The following is a 20749-nucleotide window of genomic DNA, read 5'->3' as shown; positions in this document are numbered from 1 at the left end:
GAAAATAGAAGAAATGTTAGTAATCGTAGCAGTAGTAGATCGTCGACAGTGCACAGTTAGTAATCTATAGTATTGTAAGTGGTCGATCGAAATACTTTTTTGCGACCGGAAGCGGTAACATTTTAGTGGCAGACGCACACACACAAACTAAGGCCAATGCAAATACACATACGGGGCACTACTTACCGGCATAGCTAGTTTCGGACTGCGAACCGCCATTAGTGCCGCTGCCGCCCCCGTGCACGTGGAATGGATCGTCCTGCGGCAGGGGCGAAGCATTGCACTGGGTGGACAGATTCAGATGGCTATCGCTGACGGCCGCATGGACGGGCGATCCCGGCCCGGACAGGTTCTGGCGACCCTGCTGCCCGGTGATCGATAACCGTGGCGCTGGCTGGGGCTTGTTGATTTGCTGCAACGAACCGCCCACAAACTCCGCCGTCGGGGTGGTAGCCTCCGAGCGGCGGGCCGGCTTACTGCGCGTCAGCTTGGAAGGCCCTGCCGCCGACGAGGGTGCTGCCGAGGCGCCAATCGATCCCGCACTACTACTAACCGCGGCGGAGCTAGTGGAAAAGTTTTCCTTGTCCTTCAGAAAGTCGGGCAGCTCGAAATTAATTTCCGTGCCCCGCTGATCTTCCAGCCGGCTCCGTTGGGCTCGCTTCAGACCCTCCAGCAGCTCTGTGGGGATAAAGCAAACATAGATCAGAAATCACCATCACTTAGGTGTGGTCTAGCCAGAGCTTACCATCGTTCTGGGAGCGTGTCGGTATCTGCAGCTTCACACCCGCCTTCAGTTTCGCGATGATTGGCTTCTTGATGCCGAGATTGTTCACACTCTCTCCACCGTCCTCCGAGCCGCCGGTGGAGCATTTTTTACTTTTCGCCCCACGCCCACTCTCCGACGGTGCTGCGTTGGAGCCGCGCCTGCGGAATCGATCGCGCCGCGTCGATGAAGTATCGGACGCGCAATCTACATCCACGGTGCCGGGCCCCTTTCCAACTGCCGTCACAACACCACCGAATGCCGTTTTGCCATTCCTCAGCTCGTCGAACACCTTGTTCGTTATTTCGTCCAGTGAGTTAAGCTCCTGCTGACCCCGAGTGCCGGCCCCGACGCCTGCCTGCTGCTGCTGCTGCTGATCGTCCTTCGACTGCTGCTCCGACTGCTCCTTGGCACGGGATTGTGTTTGGTTCACAGTGTTATTATTGCACGTGGCGGAAGCAGCTGTGCCGTTTCCGAGTAATTGCTGACTCTTGCTGTTCGTTGCCACCGCGTACGACGGAGGGAGAGCGGACGGAACGGCAAACGTATGCTGCTGCTGCTGCTGACCGGCAGCACTCCCTTGTGGACCGTTTTGTAGCTGCAGCAGCTGCTGCTGTTGTTGCTGCTGGAAGTGATGCACGATCTGCTGATGGGTGGCGGTGTTGATTACTGGTCGCGCCCCTGCCAGCGGACGACCCAGCTCAGGATGCACGTTTGGCGTTTCGTTCGCGCTGCGTATGTACAGACACAACCCATCGACCGTGGTCACGGGTTGCGTCATGTCGAGACACACGTCGACCGTCGAGTGCACGACCACCTTCATCTCGTCCAGCTCGTAGTTGTACTTGTGCAGGATCGGCCGCAGCACGTCCGCGAGCGGCTTCGCCGCCTTGCTCTTGACCGATATCATCTTCCGGTTCGGCAGGTTCAGCTTGAACACGACGCGCTGATCGATGTTCACCTCCTTGCCGGCCAAGCTCACCGACGGGCCGTCCAGGTCGAGCGGTTTCGTGCTGCCGGCCAGGAACGCCTCGTACGCGTTGTACACGATGCCGCGCTTTTCCAGCAGCCGCTCCACCAGCTCCTTGATCGTTTCGTTCGATCGCGTCTGCACGACGGTGGTCGCACCGTTCGAAAGGATCACCCGACAGAGCGTGTTGCGTGAGTCGTCCGGATCGCACGATTTGCCACCGATCGCCGCATCGAAACTGTAACAGACCGAAAAATGTATGAATTAAACGAGGAACTGGAGAGGAAAACGCTCTAGTACTACATACCTTGCTAAGGAACTTCGAGAACTGTGTATGTCGCTGGTAGAATTGGTGGAAAGCAACTTCAACGTGTTGCTGCTACTTCCGCCCCCGGTTGTGGTCGTGCCGGAAGCTTTCTCACCACCACCACCACCCCCCGAACCGCCACCCTTTTCCTTGCTATCCTTCTTGGACGTGTCCGAGTCCCCGCGGTCCTTCGATTTGCAACGCGTCTTGCGATGCCACGGCAGCAGCGATTTGCGTCGCCGATCTTCCGCATTGCTTAGCGACTTCTTTAGCTTCGTAATGCTCGCCGCGGTGCCGGTACCGCTCGCCGTCAGCATAGTGGCGCTGGTCCGTAGCATCGGATCGAGCTGTTCGCCCGGATACGGCAACCCCTGGCCCTTCCCTTCCGCCTCCTGGCACACGCGGTACAGGTCCGACTTGATGAAGCGCTGGTAGCTGTCAAACTTCATCAGATTGAAGATCTGCTTCTGGGCCGCCGCAAACAGGGTCGGTTCGGCCTGGGGCAGATTCTCCAGCGCAATGTTGCGCGCGATCGAGTCCACGTTGACCGGTTCGCTGCAGCCCGACTCCAGATGGCGGGCAAAGATGGCCTGCGCTTCGCGCGCCCGCTCCTCCCGCTCCGTCAGCTGCCGGTAGCGTTCGCACGCCGTCCAGAAATAGATGTTTTCGGCGGAGAACTCCTTCTTGAGAAACTCCTACAATCGGGAGGAAATGGGACAATGGGAGACACAGTTTTAGAGACGGAGAGCATTTGGACAAACATGGTAACATTAACGTGCTTACCGAGAATGTGTGCAATCCGGCCGCATCTTCCAGCAGCTTTTCGAAGGACGTTCCCCACGATGCGACACCGGTCGGTCCGGTTGTCGTGCCGCCGCTACCACCGGTTCCAGCCGTTCCCATCGGGCCTGCTGCGATCGTTGCCGATTCCGTGGAAAGCGTATCCACTCCGCCTCCCGCACTGCCACCGCCCGTGTACGGATTGTAGCCGCTCTTGGTCGAGCTGTAGTCATCGTCGATCGACTTGGTGTACACGTCGCTCTCGGAGGCGGCCAGCGAGGACGGCCGACGGGCCGATCCATTCGTCGGGGTGCGGTGTTCGGTCGAGCGGGATCGCAACGACGACTGGCCCCAGCGCCGGAATGGCGATGCGCTGTGATTAATTGTTTTACCCTGTGTGAACGAAAGCAAACCGGACAGGTGGTTAATTAATGTTGGCTGTACCTGGTACAACAGTTCCGAGGGGGACGAATATTGTGGCTTATGATGTAATGTTTTCCAGACTCTTTCTACCTCTTCTTTTATGAATGATCATCCTCCATCCCATACCCTTCCCTTGAAAAACATTGTTTTTTTTTCTTCCTTCCCCCATTAATGCGAAATTTCTCATCGTATTTGCCCGCTTACATCTTGCTCGAGATCGGTGGTTGTTGTTGGCGGTGCAGCAATTACGTTTATCTCCGGTATGACCGTCTTACGTCCCCGGCCGGCAGTGCCCACGCGGGTAGCACTGCCACGCTGGTCACTCTCACCATCACCCACGCCACCACCGTCGTTGCCGATGCTGGTCGCATAGATTTCGCCCTCCTTGATGAATCCCATCATCTTGAAGCCGACATGATCGTGTGATGTGAGCAGCATGTTTGCACGTTGTTGCTGCTCACCACCACCACTGGATTCGGTCTGCTGCTGCTGCTGCTGCTCGGTGGCGACGTTTTTGTCGACGGTTTGCACTGGGCCGTCTGTATCGATCGGCACCACCGCCACTGCCACCGCTGGCAGTACCGGTGTTGCTGTAGCTGCGGCAAAAAAGCGTTTCCGCTCGACGTTCCGGCGTAGCGTACTGCCGCTCCGCTGGAACGCTCCTCCGGTGGTGGTGCTGACCGGTGGACGATCGCCGTTGCTGGTGTTGCGTTTGCCGCTGGCACTGTTGTTATTGCGGTCCAGTTGCAGCGGCGCATCGGCAGATATCTCCTGCTCGCGTTTGTACATTCACCTCACTTGGCGCGCCAACAGCAATGCCAGCAATGGAGCACGCAGCGGGTGTGCGCAGCAGCAGTGGAGAGCGATACTTTCGCACGATCGGAAGCCGCCAACATCACCACACTACCAGCACGTGCATCATATATCACACTAGTTTGTGCGCGACACGGTTTATTGTTGCTTTGATTTGCGACACGCGTGCCTAGAGTTCGGTTCGCAGGTTTTGCGCTGTTCTGTTTCACACTGTAACTGCAATGTAAATGTACCACCATTCGTATAACGTTAGCCAGCCGTATGTGTGCGCAGAAAATAATGCTCGACGACCCCACTTTTCTGCAATGCAACCACTTTAATCCTCCCGAAAACCGTTACTTCCTCTCGAGTGAAAGGTATGAGAACGTAAAAGATCGAACGCGCATTACGCTTTACGCTTTATATCAAAATAAATTATTCCTGGCAGATTGATTGACACCGGCAGACACGCTGGGCGCTGGGCGACAGGTCAAGCGACAGTTACTCTCGCGCGTGCTAAATTATGTTGCAGTGTAATCGATTCCCAAACTTTCATCCCCATCACAACGGGCACCATCATCTCGGGATGCTGGGGATTTGGAAAGTAAAGGTAACTTTGGTTGCACCTTTACACCAGCTCAGAGGGGGGGGGGGGGGGCACAACACCGCAACAGATGACAAATATTTTACTTTACTTTACTTCCAACCGTGACTGTCAGCCTTGCCTTGCCCCCGCTATATGATTCCACTCTTATCTGATGGCTGTTTTTTTATTTAGCCATTCAGCAGAGAACAGTTTTCAATCGGGTGTTAAGTTCAGCATAATACTGCACACTGTATTGTGTACGGCTGCTGCGCGGTAAGTGTGATCGTTCCTGCTTTTATCGCATATCAAAAGACGATCGTTATGTGTTGAGCGGGTCCGATCACAACAGCAGCGCACAGGCAGAAACATATCTCGTTGACGTTTAAATAATAAAAAAGCCCAATTTATCTTGCACACCAGGGACGTTACGGGCTTGCGCACGGCCTTCCCGCAGCGTGTCTCGTAAGCTGCCGCAACTTATTGCTAATAGGATGCTTTGGAAGCGTTTGACGAAAAGCCAATCGAAACTCGGCAACAAACACCGGAGCGTGTCCGAAAGACACCGATAAAAGCCGCAGGAGGTCACAAATTATCTTCTGCCCAGCAGTAGCGAAGCCGCCTCCTGTTAGGCCTTGCTAGAGGCTGCACTGAAATGGATGATTATTTTCGAAATCGTCCGGCGGATCGGCCAGCACAAGCCGTTTCACAGAGGAAGTGATCGTCACGATAGACGTAATGTCGCTGTACTTAATGATGATCCCCAGAGGGAGACGGTGTGGGATGACTTTCGTCAACTTAGGTGGTCCCCGACCGTCCGACGGAGAAATTGAATTTAAAACTGTGCTTTAATAACTCATTACGCTGAAGCGGTGAGTGTGTGTGACGGCAGCAAAAGCGTTGATTACTATCGGCAAGTAGAAAATGCAACGAAATGTTTTGATTTACACCAGATACTAAATCAATTTTGACCTAGTGCAAAAGCGTTTATTTTGCGTTTGCGTAGATGGTGAAACTGATTGCACCGATCGCACTGACGTTATGATATGATTTAAACCCTGCTGGACGCTGACGTCAAGCTGGGCCGATTCTTTATTCTGGAATCTATTTGCAGCAAGATAACAGTGCCGTTCGATCGCTGAGAAAGATGCTGCATGATTTATTTTGACGTCGATCATCAATGCAATCGATCGAAATACGATCGATTCGAGCCTTGATGTCTGGGGCAAGTTACGGACGTCTTTGAAACTGCGCGCTTAGACAGTTCATTATCAGAATTGTTTAGATTATACGTACAACATACAAATACACACGGACAATCTACTCCGTCGACTTTGCTTCCAATGCATTCCATTACATTCCGCGTTTGAAGCAAAACGCAGAAAAAAACACGAACACACTTTTGACTGACAATCGTAGCGCACTTCTAGCAGCATGATGAAGCACGCCCACAGTTTTGGGATATGTAATGGTTGTTTGGTCAACAAACATCCATTCGAACAGGACGCGTCGAACCGAAGAGATCATCATTTGGTGCAACGTAAACAACACAAGATACATCAAACCGGAAGCGATCCCCTGGGATGAAAAGCCGTAGTGATGGCTTGAAAACGCAATCTCTCTGATGCTAACCATTTGTGCAAGCATGGCGATAGAAAGTCTCGGGCGTGTGTGATCATGCCACAAGCTGAATGTGATCGGTAACACGTGGCGGATGGCCAAAAAGTTTGCGCTTCCATTCGGTACGAAAGCAAACATTGTTTCCACCAGTGTACCGCATGTCACGTTTCTTTGAACGATCAAGTACGCTAAATCCAATAAACAGATAAAAGCAACAACAAAACCCAAAGCGATAACCTGCAGCGTTCACATGGTGAAACATGCCTACAATGATAGGGTCTTTTGATGCTAATTTTGATCGTGCTACAAATGAATTACGTTGCCTGCAGTACTGTTTAGTGCCGCAACGTTGTACTTTATTTACATTGCCGGTTTCTTTATTTATCAATCCACCAACAAGCAATTGCGTAAGACAACATACTATACTAAAACAACACAAAAATGTGCGCAGTACAGAAATGCGTTTTACGACCCTTGCATAAGCGTGCACTATTTGGAGTAAATTAAAATTAGCCAAGCCCACTGGGCAGCCTTGTCCGCTTTCTACGCTCGGTGGACACCGCAACTGCCGGGGAAACAGGAACAGAAAAAACAGATTGCCCACTAACGATGAAAAGTCTGCGGTCCCCTGTGTTGATAGAAATCCTACCCGTGTGTGAACTGTTCCAAAGATTTTCCACAAAGCATGTTTGCGTCCAAAATGTCCGGGTGGCCCTAAGTTAAGCGAAACCGAAATTAACGTAACATGAAACATGCGGTTACAATAAGCATTGCATTGCACATCATGCGACTATTTTTAGTACTGTAATCCCTAGCAAACCGAACTGGACCTCTGGGGAGCTCTAAGCACGATCGAAGGGCCCTATTCCAGCGTAGTATGCGCTATTGAAACATCTGCAAATCATAAAAATCCAAGCGTATGAACACTGTGCTGTACTACTGTGGCAATGCGCCAAACACGAGAGACCCTCACAGATTAGCAATACACAGCCATATGCATGCACATATCTGCGTCAGGGACGGTCGCTGGCGCACCAAGCCAACCAGAAGCTAATAAAAACCAATTTGTCCGCATAACTCATCATGAATCATATCCATTGTAGTGAATGTGGCGTCCTTCGTCTTTGCCGTCCTTCGCTTCATCTTTGTCGCCAACTTCCTCAGCATTCTACCGTTTTTGAAGGGTGAACTTGTGTGCCTCGGGTTCTTTGCAAGATGATGATGGGCGACGACGCTACTAAGCACAACAAAAGGCGCATCATCAATTCGTGGAATGCAGCCGTCGGCAGCCAACACGAATGTTAATGCACCAAACGCGCGCGCCCCGGATGCACCCGCGTCGACAGTATGGCACACGTCAACGATCTCATCAGTGGTCCTCCTTATCCCGAGTTAGTTTCACAACGTTACGAGACAATATAAATCTTCTCACAAATGTATTACGTGGGATAACAACGTCAGTGGAAAAAAGACTCCCGTCAGTCACGTCTCAATCTGTGCCCCGACCTTCAACAACACAACTTGCGAGACCCTTTTAATGTACCAAAATTGGAACACAGCCACACACACACACACACACACACACACACACACACACACACACACACACACATGTGCTCGAGTTCGAGCTGGAGCAAGATCAAGATCAAGAGGAAAGCCCACGTTCCCATTTATTCCATTCATAGGAGCGATTATCGTGTGTGTAATATTGAAAACTAACTACACACACACATAAATTCCAACTGAAGGAATGCAACTGCATAGGGTGGGAGAATGTGCTATTGCTTTGTTTTTAAATTTAGGTGAAAAGAAAAAGTACTGCATGCACGCTCCTATCATCACCCAGTGCACCCCCATCACTAGCCACATAGGATCAACCTAGTTTCCATTCCCAGCAGAGCCAAACCCAGCCGAAAGTCATTGTTACAGTACAAGTTGTTTGCTTTTCCATACGCGACCAGCGCTTTTTTCCCATCACCAGCCCACAACAGCTCCAATGTACGTGAGATGCATTGGGAAGCAAATAAACTACGGCCACGGTGAATCACGACAGTTTGTACATCAGTTTCTACATGTGCTTCTCCGACGAAAGCGGAACCTTCACGAACTTTCCGCTTATCTGGGCCACCGGGCTTGGATGAGGAGGCACGCGGGTTTGTCCAGCGCCAAAAGATGACAAAACAGTAGCGACTTTAAGAAGAGTGCAATTGTGGTTCTACATGCCTACAAACAATTCCAGACTGTTCGGGACTGAGATTTTCGCTGACCGTAACGAGTAAACAGACACAAAATCGCGTTGCGATTGTAGCTGAACTGAGCTCGGGAACATTATTATCAGCGCTGATGACACATGACGGAGCAAATATTCGCAATAATCTTACGTGCGACAAATAAGCCTCGAATTACTGTTATAAATAAATGTATACGATCACCAGCGATCCTCGATCATCTCTTCGCTAATAATCGTAAACAAGATACTATTTGTATATTGCAGCTTGTGGCAACAAACTGACCCCGGCCGCCATACGAATGTCTCGGAAGTGTATTTTTACAACTCCCCCTTCCACGATAGCTTGAAGCGATTTTGTTTATCTCCCGTTCCCATCGTGCTTCAAAAGCCCCCTCTCAACAGCTTAACAATCCATAAAACATTTCCCTCCTGTCCCTGTGGAAATAGGCAAAATAGAAACTTCAGCCGTCGCACAAAACAATCTTGTGATCGGAAACGGTAGTCGGTAGATTTTATTGTCCACGTTGGAATTTCAAGCGTCTTGGAAAACAAACCACAGCCATCGAACGACGCAACATAACCCACAGAGACCCGGAAGGAAGAGGGCCGTTAGTTGCTCTCTCGGTGTCGCTCCGTTGCCTTCCCGACTGTGCTGCAGTTTTCCAACGCACCAGCTCCAATGAATGAAGGGTCCGAAAAACGGCTTGTTTGGTGCAGGTTCGGTGAACAAGTGGACCGCAACAAAAACAGCGCCACCAGGGGACATACCAGAGGCAACACAAACACAATTGGTCGACCGACGCGCAAATGACTTCTTTCGCGCAGGGGGTAGAGAGTACGAGACCATACACACACTCCACCACCGGTGGCTAATTTGTGCCCGGAGATGCCCTGGTTCAGACAGTTGACGGGACATATCGGCCATGCCGACGGCAAAAAGAAGCGAACGGAAAGCCCAGGGAACAAATCAGTTTTCCCCAATGCAAAACAATTGTCATTCCTGTTCCTCGGGTGTGGTAGAGTGGGGCGCGATTCGCTTTTCGTGCCTTCCATTCCACGGTAGAATTAAGCTCACTTACGGCGCAAGCATCACAAGAAGACACAGACGGACACAAGAAGCGTCTTTTTTTACGACAAAACAGAGCGAAAGTATGTTCATTCCGGGTGGCTAATTGGAAAAGTGGCAGCCAATTACCCCCAGTGTACTTTTGCGGCGCAGTATGTTCCGAACCGAACAGCAACACAGACACACCCAGATCATAATCATCCCTCCCTTGTGCTGCAAGCGCGACGAACCGAAGCAGTTTTGAGCGACAACACAATTGTTCTGAATGCGTAATGTGTATGGGCTGTAGCAAAAAAAACCAAAAACATGCTTCGAAAGGGAATTCGCATTCTCCGCATCCAATGGCATTGTAAGCTACTATTACAACATGCTTTTTGGAGATTAAAACAGTCCATCAGAAGGTAGAAGGTCAAGAAGGTTTAAAATTAACAACGGAACGCCACCATCCTCTCCTTCAGTGTCAGCACCAATCTGATAATGGCTTATCAGTTCGGCTAAGAAAATCGTAAATTTATACGATTTATACGAATTTTCCATCGAATGAACTGTTTGTTTGTGCGAGTGTCTATGATGAGTGATTAGAATGGAAGGCAACATCACAACAAAGACCGTTTGCCGGCAAAGGGTGTACCATGTTCTGGAGCATTGTTTAACTTAAAAAAAAACCCTTCATATGATCGCTTTGCTGCATGATTGTAGTTGTACAGCAGCAATCACATCATTTTCTTAGTAATATTTGAGTTGTGTGTACCCCGCTTGCTGACAGCATTGCTTACAAATAATTCAACCTTTACCGCGGTTAACCCGTCCAATTGCATCAGCAGTCATTGATCAATCATCGATCCGTAGCATTGGTAAGCAAGGGCAAACTGTCAAGCTAGCGTTTACAGTAACCTGCACAGCAACGCTTGTTGCACCCACAGTGGATGACAGCACCAGAAACTCCCACCGTAGAGTCGTGGCCCGCTCCTGTACATACGATCAACTTAATTAATCTCGTTCAGCTTCCACACTGCTGCACACAGCTGCCCACTCTCTGGAAAGGGCTGTGAGAGTCTACACACAGGACTGTGCCGCATCAGCATTCACGGCCCAGATGCTAATACACTCGGACAACCCACTCCAGGGGTGTGTGTGTGTGTGGAGAGGAATCGTTCCCAAAGAGGACGATAATGTATTCTAATAACATTCATTACGCAATTGGACATTGGACCCGTTTTGTGTTGTGGTGGTATCTCATTACCCACCCAACCAGTGAGACCCACAACAAAAGTACACACGACCCGGCTGTTTAGGTAAAAAATGGTAAGAAATAATGAAAATACCCCAACAGCCGGTGGAATCGACACGTCCATGAGAGAGCAGTCACTACGCGTAGAATAGCTTTCCCGGAGCATACAAAACGGTCGGGGAAAGTGAGCAACTAGTCGAGCATTAGCGAGCACTGAAGCAACATAAATTTGCGTGTCGTGCTGCCAGCCTCTTATGTCTTAATGTTTCTGCGCGCAATAGATGACTGTTGATAGTGCTGATTAGACAGGGCCAGCGACTAATGCGCATCGATGCACACGGGACGAAGACCACGACGACGACGATGATGATGATGAGGATGGCCGGGCCATTGGATCTCCGGGTGTTGCAATGGGGTCTTGCTGAAGGTGTCACTTTACTGACACGGTACGGAAAACCTACGGCCGGCGCGCACGCTTGAAAGATACCCGAGAGCTCCGATCTTGATCTGCCGCTAACATGCAAACTGATCTCGTAGCTTTGATACTAACACGCGATCCTGTAATGAGCAGCTTTTGAAGATTAGGGGAAATATGTTCCTTTGAGAATATCGACATTAGCTAACTTTCAGTGCCGAACAACGATCGACAGAGGATTAAGCATACCGGATAATCGTCGTAGTGCTATTAAATGTTTTGTGAGGCCTTTTGTCGGTCTTTGCTGGGCAATAACTTACAAGATGTTAAAAAAGAGGTTGATAGTTCAGGTCGATATTTTGGGAAGATCTCTGTCACACTTATCGTCTTTTAAGTGTCCATTGAGTGTAACGCAGGGCACTATACGAAAACCGTTACAACAACCATTTGCACGAACATTCGTTACAAAATCGTCAATCTCCTCATGCGTATCCTTATGACTCATACCACACAACTAGACACATACCGGTCTAAAACAGTAAAATAAAGTAGAGAATGCGCCAGCAACTCGACGACCGAGCTGCGCAAACGAGGATAACCTCCATTGTGCTGCGGAGCTCTGTGTGGTTGTGGGCAAAACGTCCGACGCCAACCCGACCGTATCTTAACCTTGGGGCCGGAAATATAATAATGCAAGCCCAGCGAGCTAAACGGTATCGGTTGACTGCCGCATCATCCGAGCAGCTCGCAAGGAACACTCGGTGTTTGTGGTGGTGGTGCTTGAGCTACACGATGATGCAATTGCATCCCCCTCTTCTCCTTGAAAGGGGGCACTGAGTTGGACTGTTTTTTTGTTATAGAGACAAAAAAAATTGCTCAAACGCTTTCAAGCTATGCGGTTCCCAGGAGAAATTTGCGGCGAACCTTTGCTGTCACACAAGGGCTTTTGCTTCACGGCTGAGAGATTACGCTCCACGCTGAAATGTGACTTCCGTTCCGTCGTTTGCGGTGAACGTACCGGGCAGATACACTGTTGCACCGCGGCAATGCACTCATTCGCGGGGAGAGGGGGGGGGGGACTGATTGTTCCCTTTTTTTGCATCACCCAAAGAATGCGCAAAGTGAAAAAAGGCTCGTATAGCAGTTGGGAACGATCTAGATCGTTTTTTTTGCGTAGATTCTTTCCGTAAGACTTGTCAAGTGTAATTTTAAACGCCCTTTTCTACTAAATTTTATCCGTTCTTGCGAGCTTTTTAATGAAAACATGTATGTTGGCTTGAACAAAGCACCTGATCGCACGCTCCCATGGTAACACGACGTCTTCAAGACGTCCTCCACTAGTTGAGTAAAGAAACGATCGGTTGCGTTTGAAGAAAGCTTACTCATTGGATTGGAAATTAAGATTGCTTAGCTATCGCATCCTCCGCCGCCCGGTAAACTCTTTTGAAGCTGTGCTTCATCTGGGCGGCATCAACGCGTAAAGCCTTTTCCTAGCTGCAAAGAAAGGGGGTGGTATGGCGGGAGTAAATAATCCCACGATCACAAGAAAAAATACCAACTACCGGCGGGACCGTTTTGACCAACGTTACTGCTGTGCATCACCCGTGTTTCCCGCCGTCAAGATCGCCCAAAGATCGTTGAGCGGGAGAGGAGCGGGTTTTATGCATTCAATCATAATTATTCCATCTCTAGAAAGTTGTTTACTCTCGTCGTTCCGTCCCTGCTTGCGACTGTGCGTTTAAACAGACACACTTACACAGCAACACACCGCGGCCGCGAAGGTGGTTTTCTCAGGTAGCGTCTGAGGGCCGCGCAGCGTGACCGGAGTGGCGAAAAGGGGAAACAGACGGGTGGTTTGTTTTGTTTTTCTTCCCCTTCTTTCAACTCGGCAAAATCGGCGAACCTGCTTGATCATCGGTAAACCATTAAACCATGCTGCCCTGTCCTCGGCTCCCACACGGGAAGCGAAACGTATAAGCGCAATAAGCCGCTCTAAAGCCTCCCGGCTCCAACGTGCCTTTTTTTGCTTCCTAATTTCCCAAAACTCCCTTTCTCTCTGGTTCTGGGTGTTCCGTGCGTTGCTTTTGGCCTAAGGAAAACGAACGAACCTATTGGACCGGGAGGAGCCATCTTCCCTTCACTATGAGCCTATGAGCTATGAGGAATACCATTTCCTTACACCGGACCGTACTGATCTATTATCCTCCGTTGTAACGGATGCCTCATTTTTAAATACACACTACCGCTCGCACATCTCCTCCTCGTCTTTATTCAAGGGTGCCCAATGATGGGAACAACAGACGGAGAAAGGCTTCATTCATTGCCCAAAAACACACACAAAAACAATTCAATTTGCACACATCGAAGCTGCCAATGCTAATTCCAACCGACACGCAACAAGTGAGAGAATCATCATTGCGTGCATTCGGTAGGGCACAGGCAGACATACAAAAAGATGAAGATAAACACAAATTCCATACATCACTTTCAAAATCCGTGCCACTCGTTCGGCGGTGAAGCATTGGATTTGAGCGTTGCACACGCTTCACAGTATTTGGCAACACGACTGCATTAATGATTTTGACTGGCGCTTCTCCTTGAACGCCATTTGGTAATTGACAAATCCCCTCCGACAAGACAATTAGTAGCTCGGAGCTGGCAAGATCGGTTACCATTTTCACGGACATTTTGGCTGGTTGAGAATGAGTTTTAGGCCACGCTTCTTCACACTAACCCCAAAAATCACGGCCAAACCTAACCACTAGCGATCACTCTCACAAGCAAACTCCGCGCACAACAACACACGTTACTTGCTTTCGTTTCCTCCCGACACACACACACACACCAACTCGTACATTCGAAAATGCTTCACTTTCTTTTCCACGGTGAACTTTTTCCATTCCAAACGCTTTTCAACCCCTCCTCTGCGTGTAATCCGGGAACGCGCGCACCACAATGGATCATTGAGCTACAAACTTGAACAAACACTTGCGTTTCCCTTTCAGGGTCCTAATTCACATCTTCTACAAAACTTTTCCGAAAAACCAACCAACTTCTTCACACCAGCAATAGACAAAAGTTCAAAACTCAACCAACCAAGATGTTGCATAGAAATACAATGCACTTGTGCACGATGATCACACTGTTTTGTACGTTGAAAAGATCACCTAGTCGAGGGCGCGTTCGTGCGGTCCAAAACACACCGTAACACAACGGAACCAGCAGGGCGACTGGTTTGATTGTTTGAACGGTCAATTAAAGGAAATTGAATTGACGACGTACCGCGTCCACCATATGCATCACACTCGACTGCAACTTTTGAAAAGACAGCGGGAGAGAGAGACGGAGAGTGAGTGAATGTGACTCTCGCCTGCATTAAAGCACGTGTGCGTGTACATGGCGTATCGAAGGGCCCCTATTTCCTATAATGCACTGCAAGCACGACCACTTTGCCGGAAACACACACGAAAAAGCGTGCAGCTGAATATGCGTACGCGGATTTAATGCTTGCTGTAGGAAATACGTGCACGTAGCATAGCCGACTAGCGTGGACAGACACAAACAAACCACACCCTACTAATACAGTTTTGAAGTCGTCACTGAACACAGCTGTTGTGCGTTATACTGCGAGAAGCTTTACACCGTACCGTTGACGTACGCAAACACGCATAGGAAGTTGATATCCTTTCGCGCTCCGGAAAACCGTCCACAGCTAAGGGTGTGCTGCTTTTCCGGCTTTCTTATGATCGCGAACCGTAACACTACGACTGCCGGACATATTGCTTCCCTTCCCAGGCAGCGTACCACACACTGCCTGCATTCTTTTCGCTTTCAACTTGTCTGTTTCCGTCGTCACAATGCGGGACAGTTTAATTCTTTCCCCCAAACTGACCGTAGCCTAACAAACCCGCACCGAGCATTCGGGTACTGGGGAAGACGGTTGAAGCTGCACACATCACACATACAAAACCACACACACACACGGCGAGTACAAACTCCCACAAAAACGCGACGGCGACTCGTGGTTTGCGTTGTTAGAGCTGTGTCGCCCTCGTTGCGCCGTCTAATGGAAACTAAATCGGCAACAGCGGACCCACCAGCAACCAACTTCATCCCGAGCGGGGCAATCTCTTGCACTGTCGGAGGGTGTGATCCGCGCTCTCTCTCTCTGTCTCTCTGTTACTCTCTTCGTGGGATGGTGTCCGTCGCAGTACGAGATTCCACTGGTTTGGTTCGCATGGGTTGGCATTAGAGAGGAGCTGGCTCATCGCCCTTATGCACAGACGACCCTATTTCAAGGCTCTCATTTCTCTCTGACTTTGGTCTTTGGACGTTCATGGTACAGTTTCTGATGTGAAAAAGGCCGCATGTGGCAACCGCAGAGAGCCCCAGACGAGGTTACTCTCGCGTTCGCGAGTTGCGTGTGAGATTGCGCTTTGATTTTGGGCTGATCTTCACCGATCACTGCCAGCACTGTTGTGGAGCGCGGCATGGGCAATGTCGCTCGCGCGTTCTCACTGTTTCTCTTGCGTAAGCAGCATCATCTCGCCGTTCGCGTATGGCACACCGTTGAGCAGGGCAAGATCACCGCAAGAAGATCACACGCAGCAAGATTGGATTCTAGTGGAGTTTGTTTAAAAGTTAAATACTGCCGATCTAAACACGATCAGTTCGCATACAAGTAGAACCTAACATAGCAACGGCCGTAACGAGACCCGACGATACTGTCTGAGTCACTGTTGAAGCAGCAGTTTCGACACACATTTTGTGCTTACACAGATGTTTCGATAACAACAATAACAAAAAACTGCAACATACACACATTACCCTCAAGCCCTGCCGGTCAATGCAATGTGCTCTATTTTGAAGCACAACTTCGGCAACCAGTCAACAAAAACAAGCAACAAAATATGAGCCACCGCCAAACCAAAATAAAAGTAACCATTTCAGTTGCTTCAATTTTCCGCTGGAACCACTTCTTCCAGCAACGAACCCACAAGGAGGCCGGGGAGGGCCTTTTGTTGGATCTAGTTCAACAGTGTATAGCAGCGACTCCAGGGTAGGACAAGCCAGTAAACAGCAGCCTGTAAATGGTAGAACCGATCGCTGACCGTAGCTAATATGGTCATTCCAATGCAATCAAGCTTTTCCTTCTACGAGACACGACCGACTGCGATACTTCGCTGGCAGTCCGATCTCCGGACGATGGCTTGTTGGCTGGCAAACGAGAAAAAAGAGGTGCACCTACTACTAGGGTCTTCCGACGTGTACGATGCTTCAACCATATTAACGTTAATAAGCCAATTTGGCAGTTTAATGATTCGACTTCTTCGACGAAACCCGACGAATAGCGCGTTCCGTGGGATCGGCCACAGCACCAGCAATAGAGCCCAACCTACCATTTCCTCCGCCACTATGGGAAACAACAGCCACGGCGGAGATGATTGATACCCAAACCGAGGGAAGCAATTTCTGCTGGTATGTATACCAGACAGACAAACGGATACAATGTAAAATGAAAGGAAGCGTGTAGGACCAAATATCACAGTTAATTCGGTGTTAGGAATACGACACAAGACTGCGAAAGATGCGTGTACCGCAAATAAGTCATTAATCGGTCACTAAAACATTGAAACCCCCGTTTTATTAGGATGGGAAGGCATCCAACCCTGTAAGCAACAGTTACAGCACCTAGCACGAAGATTACCAGTCAGAAGACGCACTAACATCTCAATTAATTCGATCGACGCACTCGACAACTGACCGTGGCAGATTCGGGGGAAAGCGTGTGTAACGCATCGATTGACTACACCCAATCTGGTCGACATTCCAAGTTGCTCCAAACATGACGACACAAAACGAACTGCTGGTAAAGCACTCGATCGCTAACGGTAGTAAGGAAGGAGGAATGATCTTTCAAGCGCACCACCTTCGCGCCGGATAACGGGTGCTACTTACTTGACTACTTTCCGTGACGTCGTCCTCATCGTGAACAACACCCTCGAGCAGATTGGGAGCACTCACCTGCAAAATGAAGAAATGTAACGAAAAGAAACAATTAGAAGATTGACTTACTGATGATTTACACCGTAACCATCAATATTTACGGTTTTGTAAGGTAACAAACACCTCCAACGGCAAGACATTGATTGGTTTAATTTTTATATATATTGCTCTCAAACATACGCCGGATACGCACGCAGTCGTTCGTGTAGAGGCGTTGGGCGCGCGTGTAGTTTAACACGTTTTGTGGCTGACAACACATGGCACTCGGTTGTAAATTGATACCGACACTTGCGCGATCGCACGTGAATTTGCAATGTGCCTGCCCGAGACAGTGGAGAAATTCACCAGCTCACCAGCGTCAGCGTTAGAATGACAGTTGAGTTAAGCGAGCTGACAATTGCGGCAAAAGGCCACAATGTCAAAACCAACCATAACTCTTATTTACATTGGTTCATAAAAAAAGGAAAGTCTTCAAAAGATAGCAGAGCGGATCATCACAACACAGTAGCAGAAACCATTATTCCCACCGAACTTTCTAATTTGGCTTTGTCTAGTTTACCCTGCGCGCAGAGTTATGATGTGCTAGGTAGTGCATGGTTTAGGCAGAGCTAAATTTGGATTTCCCATTCGGTCCTAACACCGTAAAACGCTGAAATGCATTTTTGCTTAGTAGTGTAACGCTTTCTCCATTTATCACAACTTATCTTACGTTTGATACATTACATTTTGGGAAGCATAACATGCTATTATAACTTTGAAGAATTGATCATACAAGATCGTACAAACTAGGGACCACCAGCTAAGCCGAAAAAAGGTAAACCTCTATACAGTAATCATCGACATTAGCAGCGGGTATGTGCTGTTACCAACCACCAAGTTCAGTTGTCCTTGGTGTAAAGCGCATGCTAAATAAGCCCTCCCGAACGGTCCACCTTCTTTCAGTGTCTGTTTGTGATGTTTTACCGACATCCGGAAGACGTTCCCCAAACGAGCTAATAATAGCAGAGGGTTTAACTATTATGGATGTGTATAACAGCCTGTAGACTCCTCTCAATCAAGAATAAAGCAGAATCTTACGAATAAAACGAATAAACAAACAGGTAAAACTGGAAAAGGAACGCGCAGGACAGGAGAAAGCTACGCTGCGGGACTAAACAGACAGGGCGTTCCAGCTGGCTGTCAGAAGAGGTTCCGGAGGTTCCGCTTTAATGATGAACACCTCAACCATCCCGCGTATTCTCTTTCTTTCAGTTTATTTTTATTGCCGACAACCAAACAAATGCACGACAAAGAGCCACAAAATACGCACAGCAGTGCATGTGGGCCTGCCAACGGAACAAATCACACCAAGAAACTCGCACGAAGGGTAGTTCGAATAGAACTGTAAGTTCCATTACATCGCTTTCCTCATTACCGTACGTATGTTAATAAGGTAATGAAGAGCATTTAGGACAACGATTTCAAACCATACCCTTTTTTTCAGCCCTTTCCAACGTCAACACACCGGAAGTGACGCACGCATCCATTAGAGTAAAGATCTCGAGTGGTGGTTTTCCGCTTTTTTGTTAACATCGTTCCTTCCTTCCCGTTCTAAACTGTTACACGCCACGCCCGTACAATCTTCCCTGGGAACTTAACTGCTCTCAAGAGTGGACCGGAAAAGGATTTCTTCTCTCCGAACGGAAAACGCTGTCAAAATGTGCAAATTGCGTACACGAGTGCAGGGTATGGGTCATCTACATTAGAATTCCACTTTTGCGCAATGAGCATGCACGTGCACCATTCTAACGTGACAAAAACGATCCTTTCTACCGGGTGTGAGTTGGGTTGTAAAACATGGACCCACTTGAAATTGGAACCACCCTTTGTGCATTGTGCCGACAACGGAGCGCAACGAGAAGCAGATTCATTTCATATTTGCGCGCCCAAAAAAAGGAAAAAGAAGTCGCGTACAAAAGCAACAATTTGCACATTTGCGCAGCCGTATAATTATAGCGTACCGGGAGACGCTATGCCACTCTTGATGGATGATTTACGACCCGAGCGAGTTTGGGCACGAAAAACGGTTTTTATTTTTGATAATTTATTCGCCAAACTTCAAAAAACGAGTACCATCGCGAAACACATTCGTACCACAGCACAATCGTTCGTTATTGATTGCTCGTATTATTAAAACATTAATTTGCATCGTTCGGGCCCCACATGCACTACTGGGACTCTGGGGTCGGTGAGAATCACCACAGCGGAAAAGTGGCACACGTGACACGAAAGTTGGTGTGACAACGCTGCTGCGGGCAACAATCATAATTTTGCAAGGGTATTATTATACTGTTTGGTGGAGCATTTTTCTTCACCAAAATGTTCCTTCAATTGGTGTTCTCCCTTTTCCGAAAATATGCCATCATTCTTTACAATAATTGCTTTCATTGGGAGTTACTGTTACTGCTTGGCTTTTTGGAGTTGGTTCTTAAGATAGTACGGTTTGCATAAGACCGCAGCGCCGCTCCCAGCGTAAGCCAAATCAAAGCTGTAAATATGCTACTTAACCGATGCAGCTCCTCTCAAACCGACCCATTTCCCACACTGATAAACAACTGTTTGCCAATGTACAGATTCGCCGTGCGCGGAAAGGCCTCCAAATCGGTCGGAACGACAACGAAGTAGTACCGCCGACTGCATTCGAAATACGCACAATTTAATGTTCATAAATTAAGATAATTGAATCAAATCGAGGCCATAATATCCGCTTCCCATCGACAAGGGTGTCGGTCTTTTTGAGCATGAGTCTTTAGGAGTGTTCCAAAATACCGATGCCGGTATGCCGTTTGTATGACCGGTTTTGCTTTGCTTAAAACATGCGGACAGGAAACACAGGGCCCCGATACCGGATGGACACATACGAAAATGTTTCGTTTTATTGGCTCATTCCAGATCACTGTATATTGGAATAAGTTGTTAAATTTTAACAGGGATTTACTAATCAAATTCTAGCTTTTCCAATTAGGGATGCGTTTTGTCTTCACTTTATTTGGAATGCATTTTTATCCGCCCAACAACACACAGTCATGGCACCAGAGACGAAGTCCACCGAGACGCGGAGAATGATGAAGATTAGTTCAAGGTTTCGATCCCCCTCCATCATGCCACTAACGGGCATCCGGCGTACACCGTTACGACTCTCGACAGGCCGAGAGGGAACGAAAGACCTTTAACACCCGGAACGGATCCGTACCGGTTGGGCGCCGAAGAGAGATACGCACTTTTACGATGCAATAATTTAGCACTGTATAAAGTACACTTCTGTACGCCCAATCGGAGCAGCTCCTCGGACCAGGAACCGGTGTGGTAGATATCTGATAACTACAAAGCATAACTACTCCGGGAACGAGTTCACCAAACCGTTGTGCGTGTTGCAGCATCGGAGTGTGTCTTACTGCATCATGCATCATCGTTATTCATGTCGATCGGTGAAGTTTGCCATAATTTCCGGGCTTCATTTCACCGACCTACAATAACCCTCGGATTGGCACAACCGGATTGAGCTTAGAACGTCTCCCACATAG

At 48.8% G+C, this 20749-nt stretch overlaps 1 protein-coding gene across 4 annotated transcripts in view; it reads right to left on the bottom strand.

Moving 5' to 3' along the window:
* The window catches only part of LOC120952015 (regulator of G-protein signaling loco), a 40812-nt gene that overhangs the window by 2135 nt on the left and 17928 nt on the right, over nucleotides 1–20749 (bottom strand). For 3 of the 4 annotated variants that reach the window (XR_005751235.2, XM_049611273.1, XM_040371075.2), the window contains exons 2-6: nucleotides 17139–17204; nucleotides 2824–3213; nucleotides 2041–2735; nucleotides 746–1971; nucleotides 187–678 (exon numbers count right to left, since the gene is read on the bottom strand). Coding sequence is in view for 3 of the 4 variants with exons in the window: in XM_049611273.1 (XP_049467230.1) it covers nucleotides 187–678; nucleotides 746–1971; nucleotides 2041–2735; nucleotides 2824–3213; nucleotides 17139–17204 (2869 nt within the window). In the remaining variant the exon portion in view is untranslated. The remainder of the gene's footprint in view (nucleotides 1–186; nucleotides 679–745; nucleotides 1972–2040; nucleotides 2736–2823; nucleotides 3214–17138; nucleotides 17205–20749) is intronic. The other variant, XM_040371076.2, reaches the window with a different exon arrangement.

This window comes from Anopheles coluzzii, chromosome 2 (genome assembly GCF_943734685.1).
Source record: "Anopheles coluzzii chromosome 2, AcolN3, whole genome shotgun sequence".
Taxonomy (NCBI): domain Eukaryota; kingdom Metazoa; phylum Arthropoda; class Insecta; order Diptera; family Culicidae; genus Anopheles; species Anopheles coluzzii.
The sequence above is the reverse complement of the archived record's forward strand: the minus strand, read 5'-3'. Positions and strand labels throughout refer to the sequence as shown.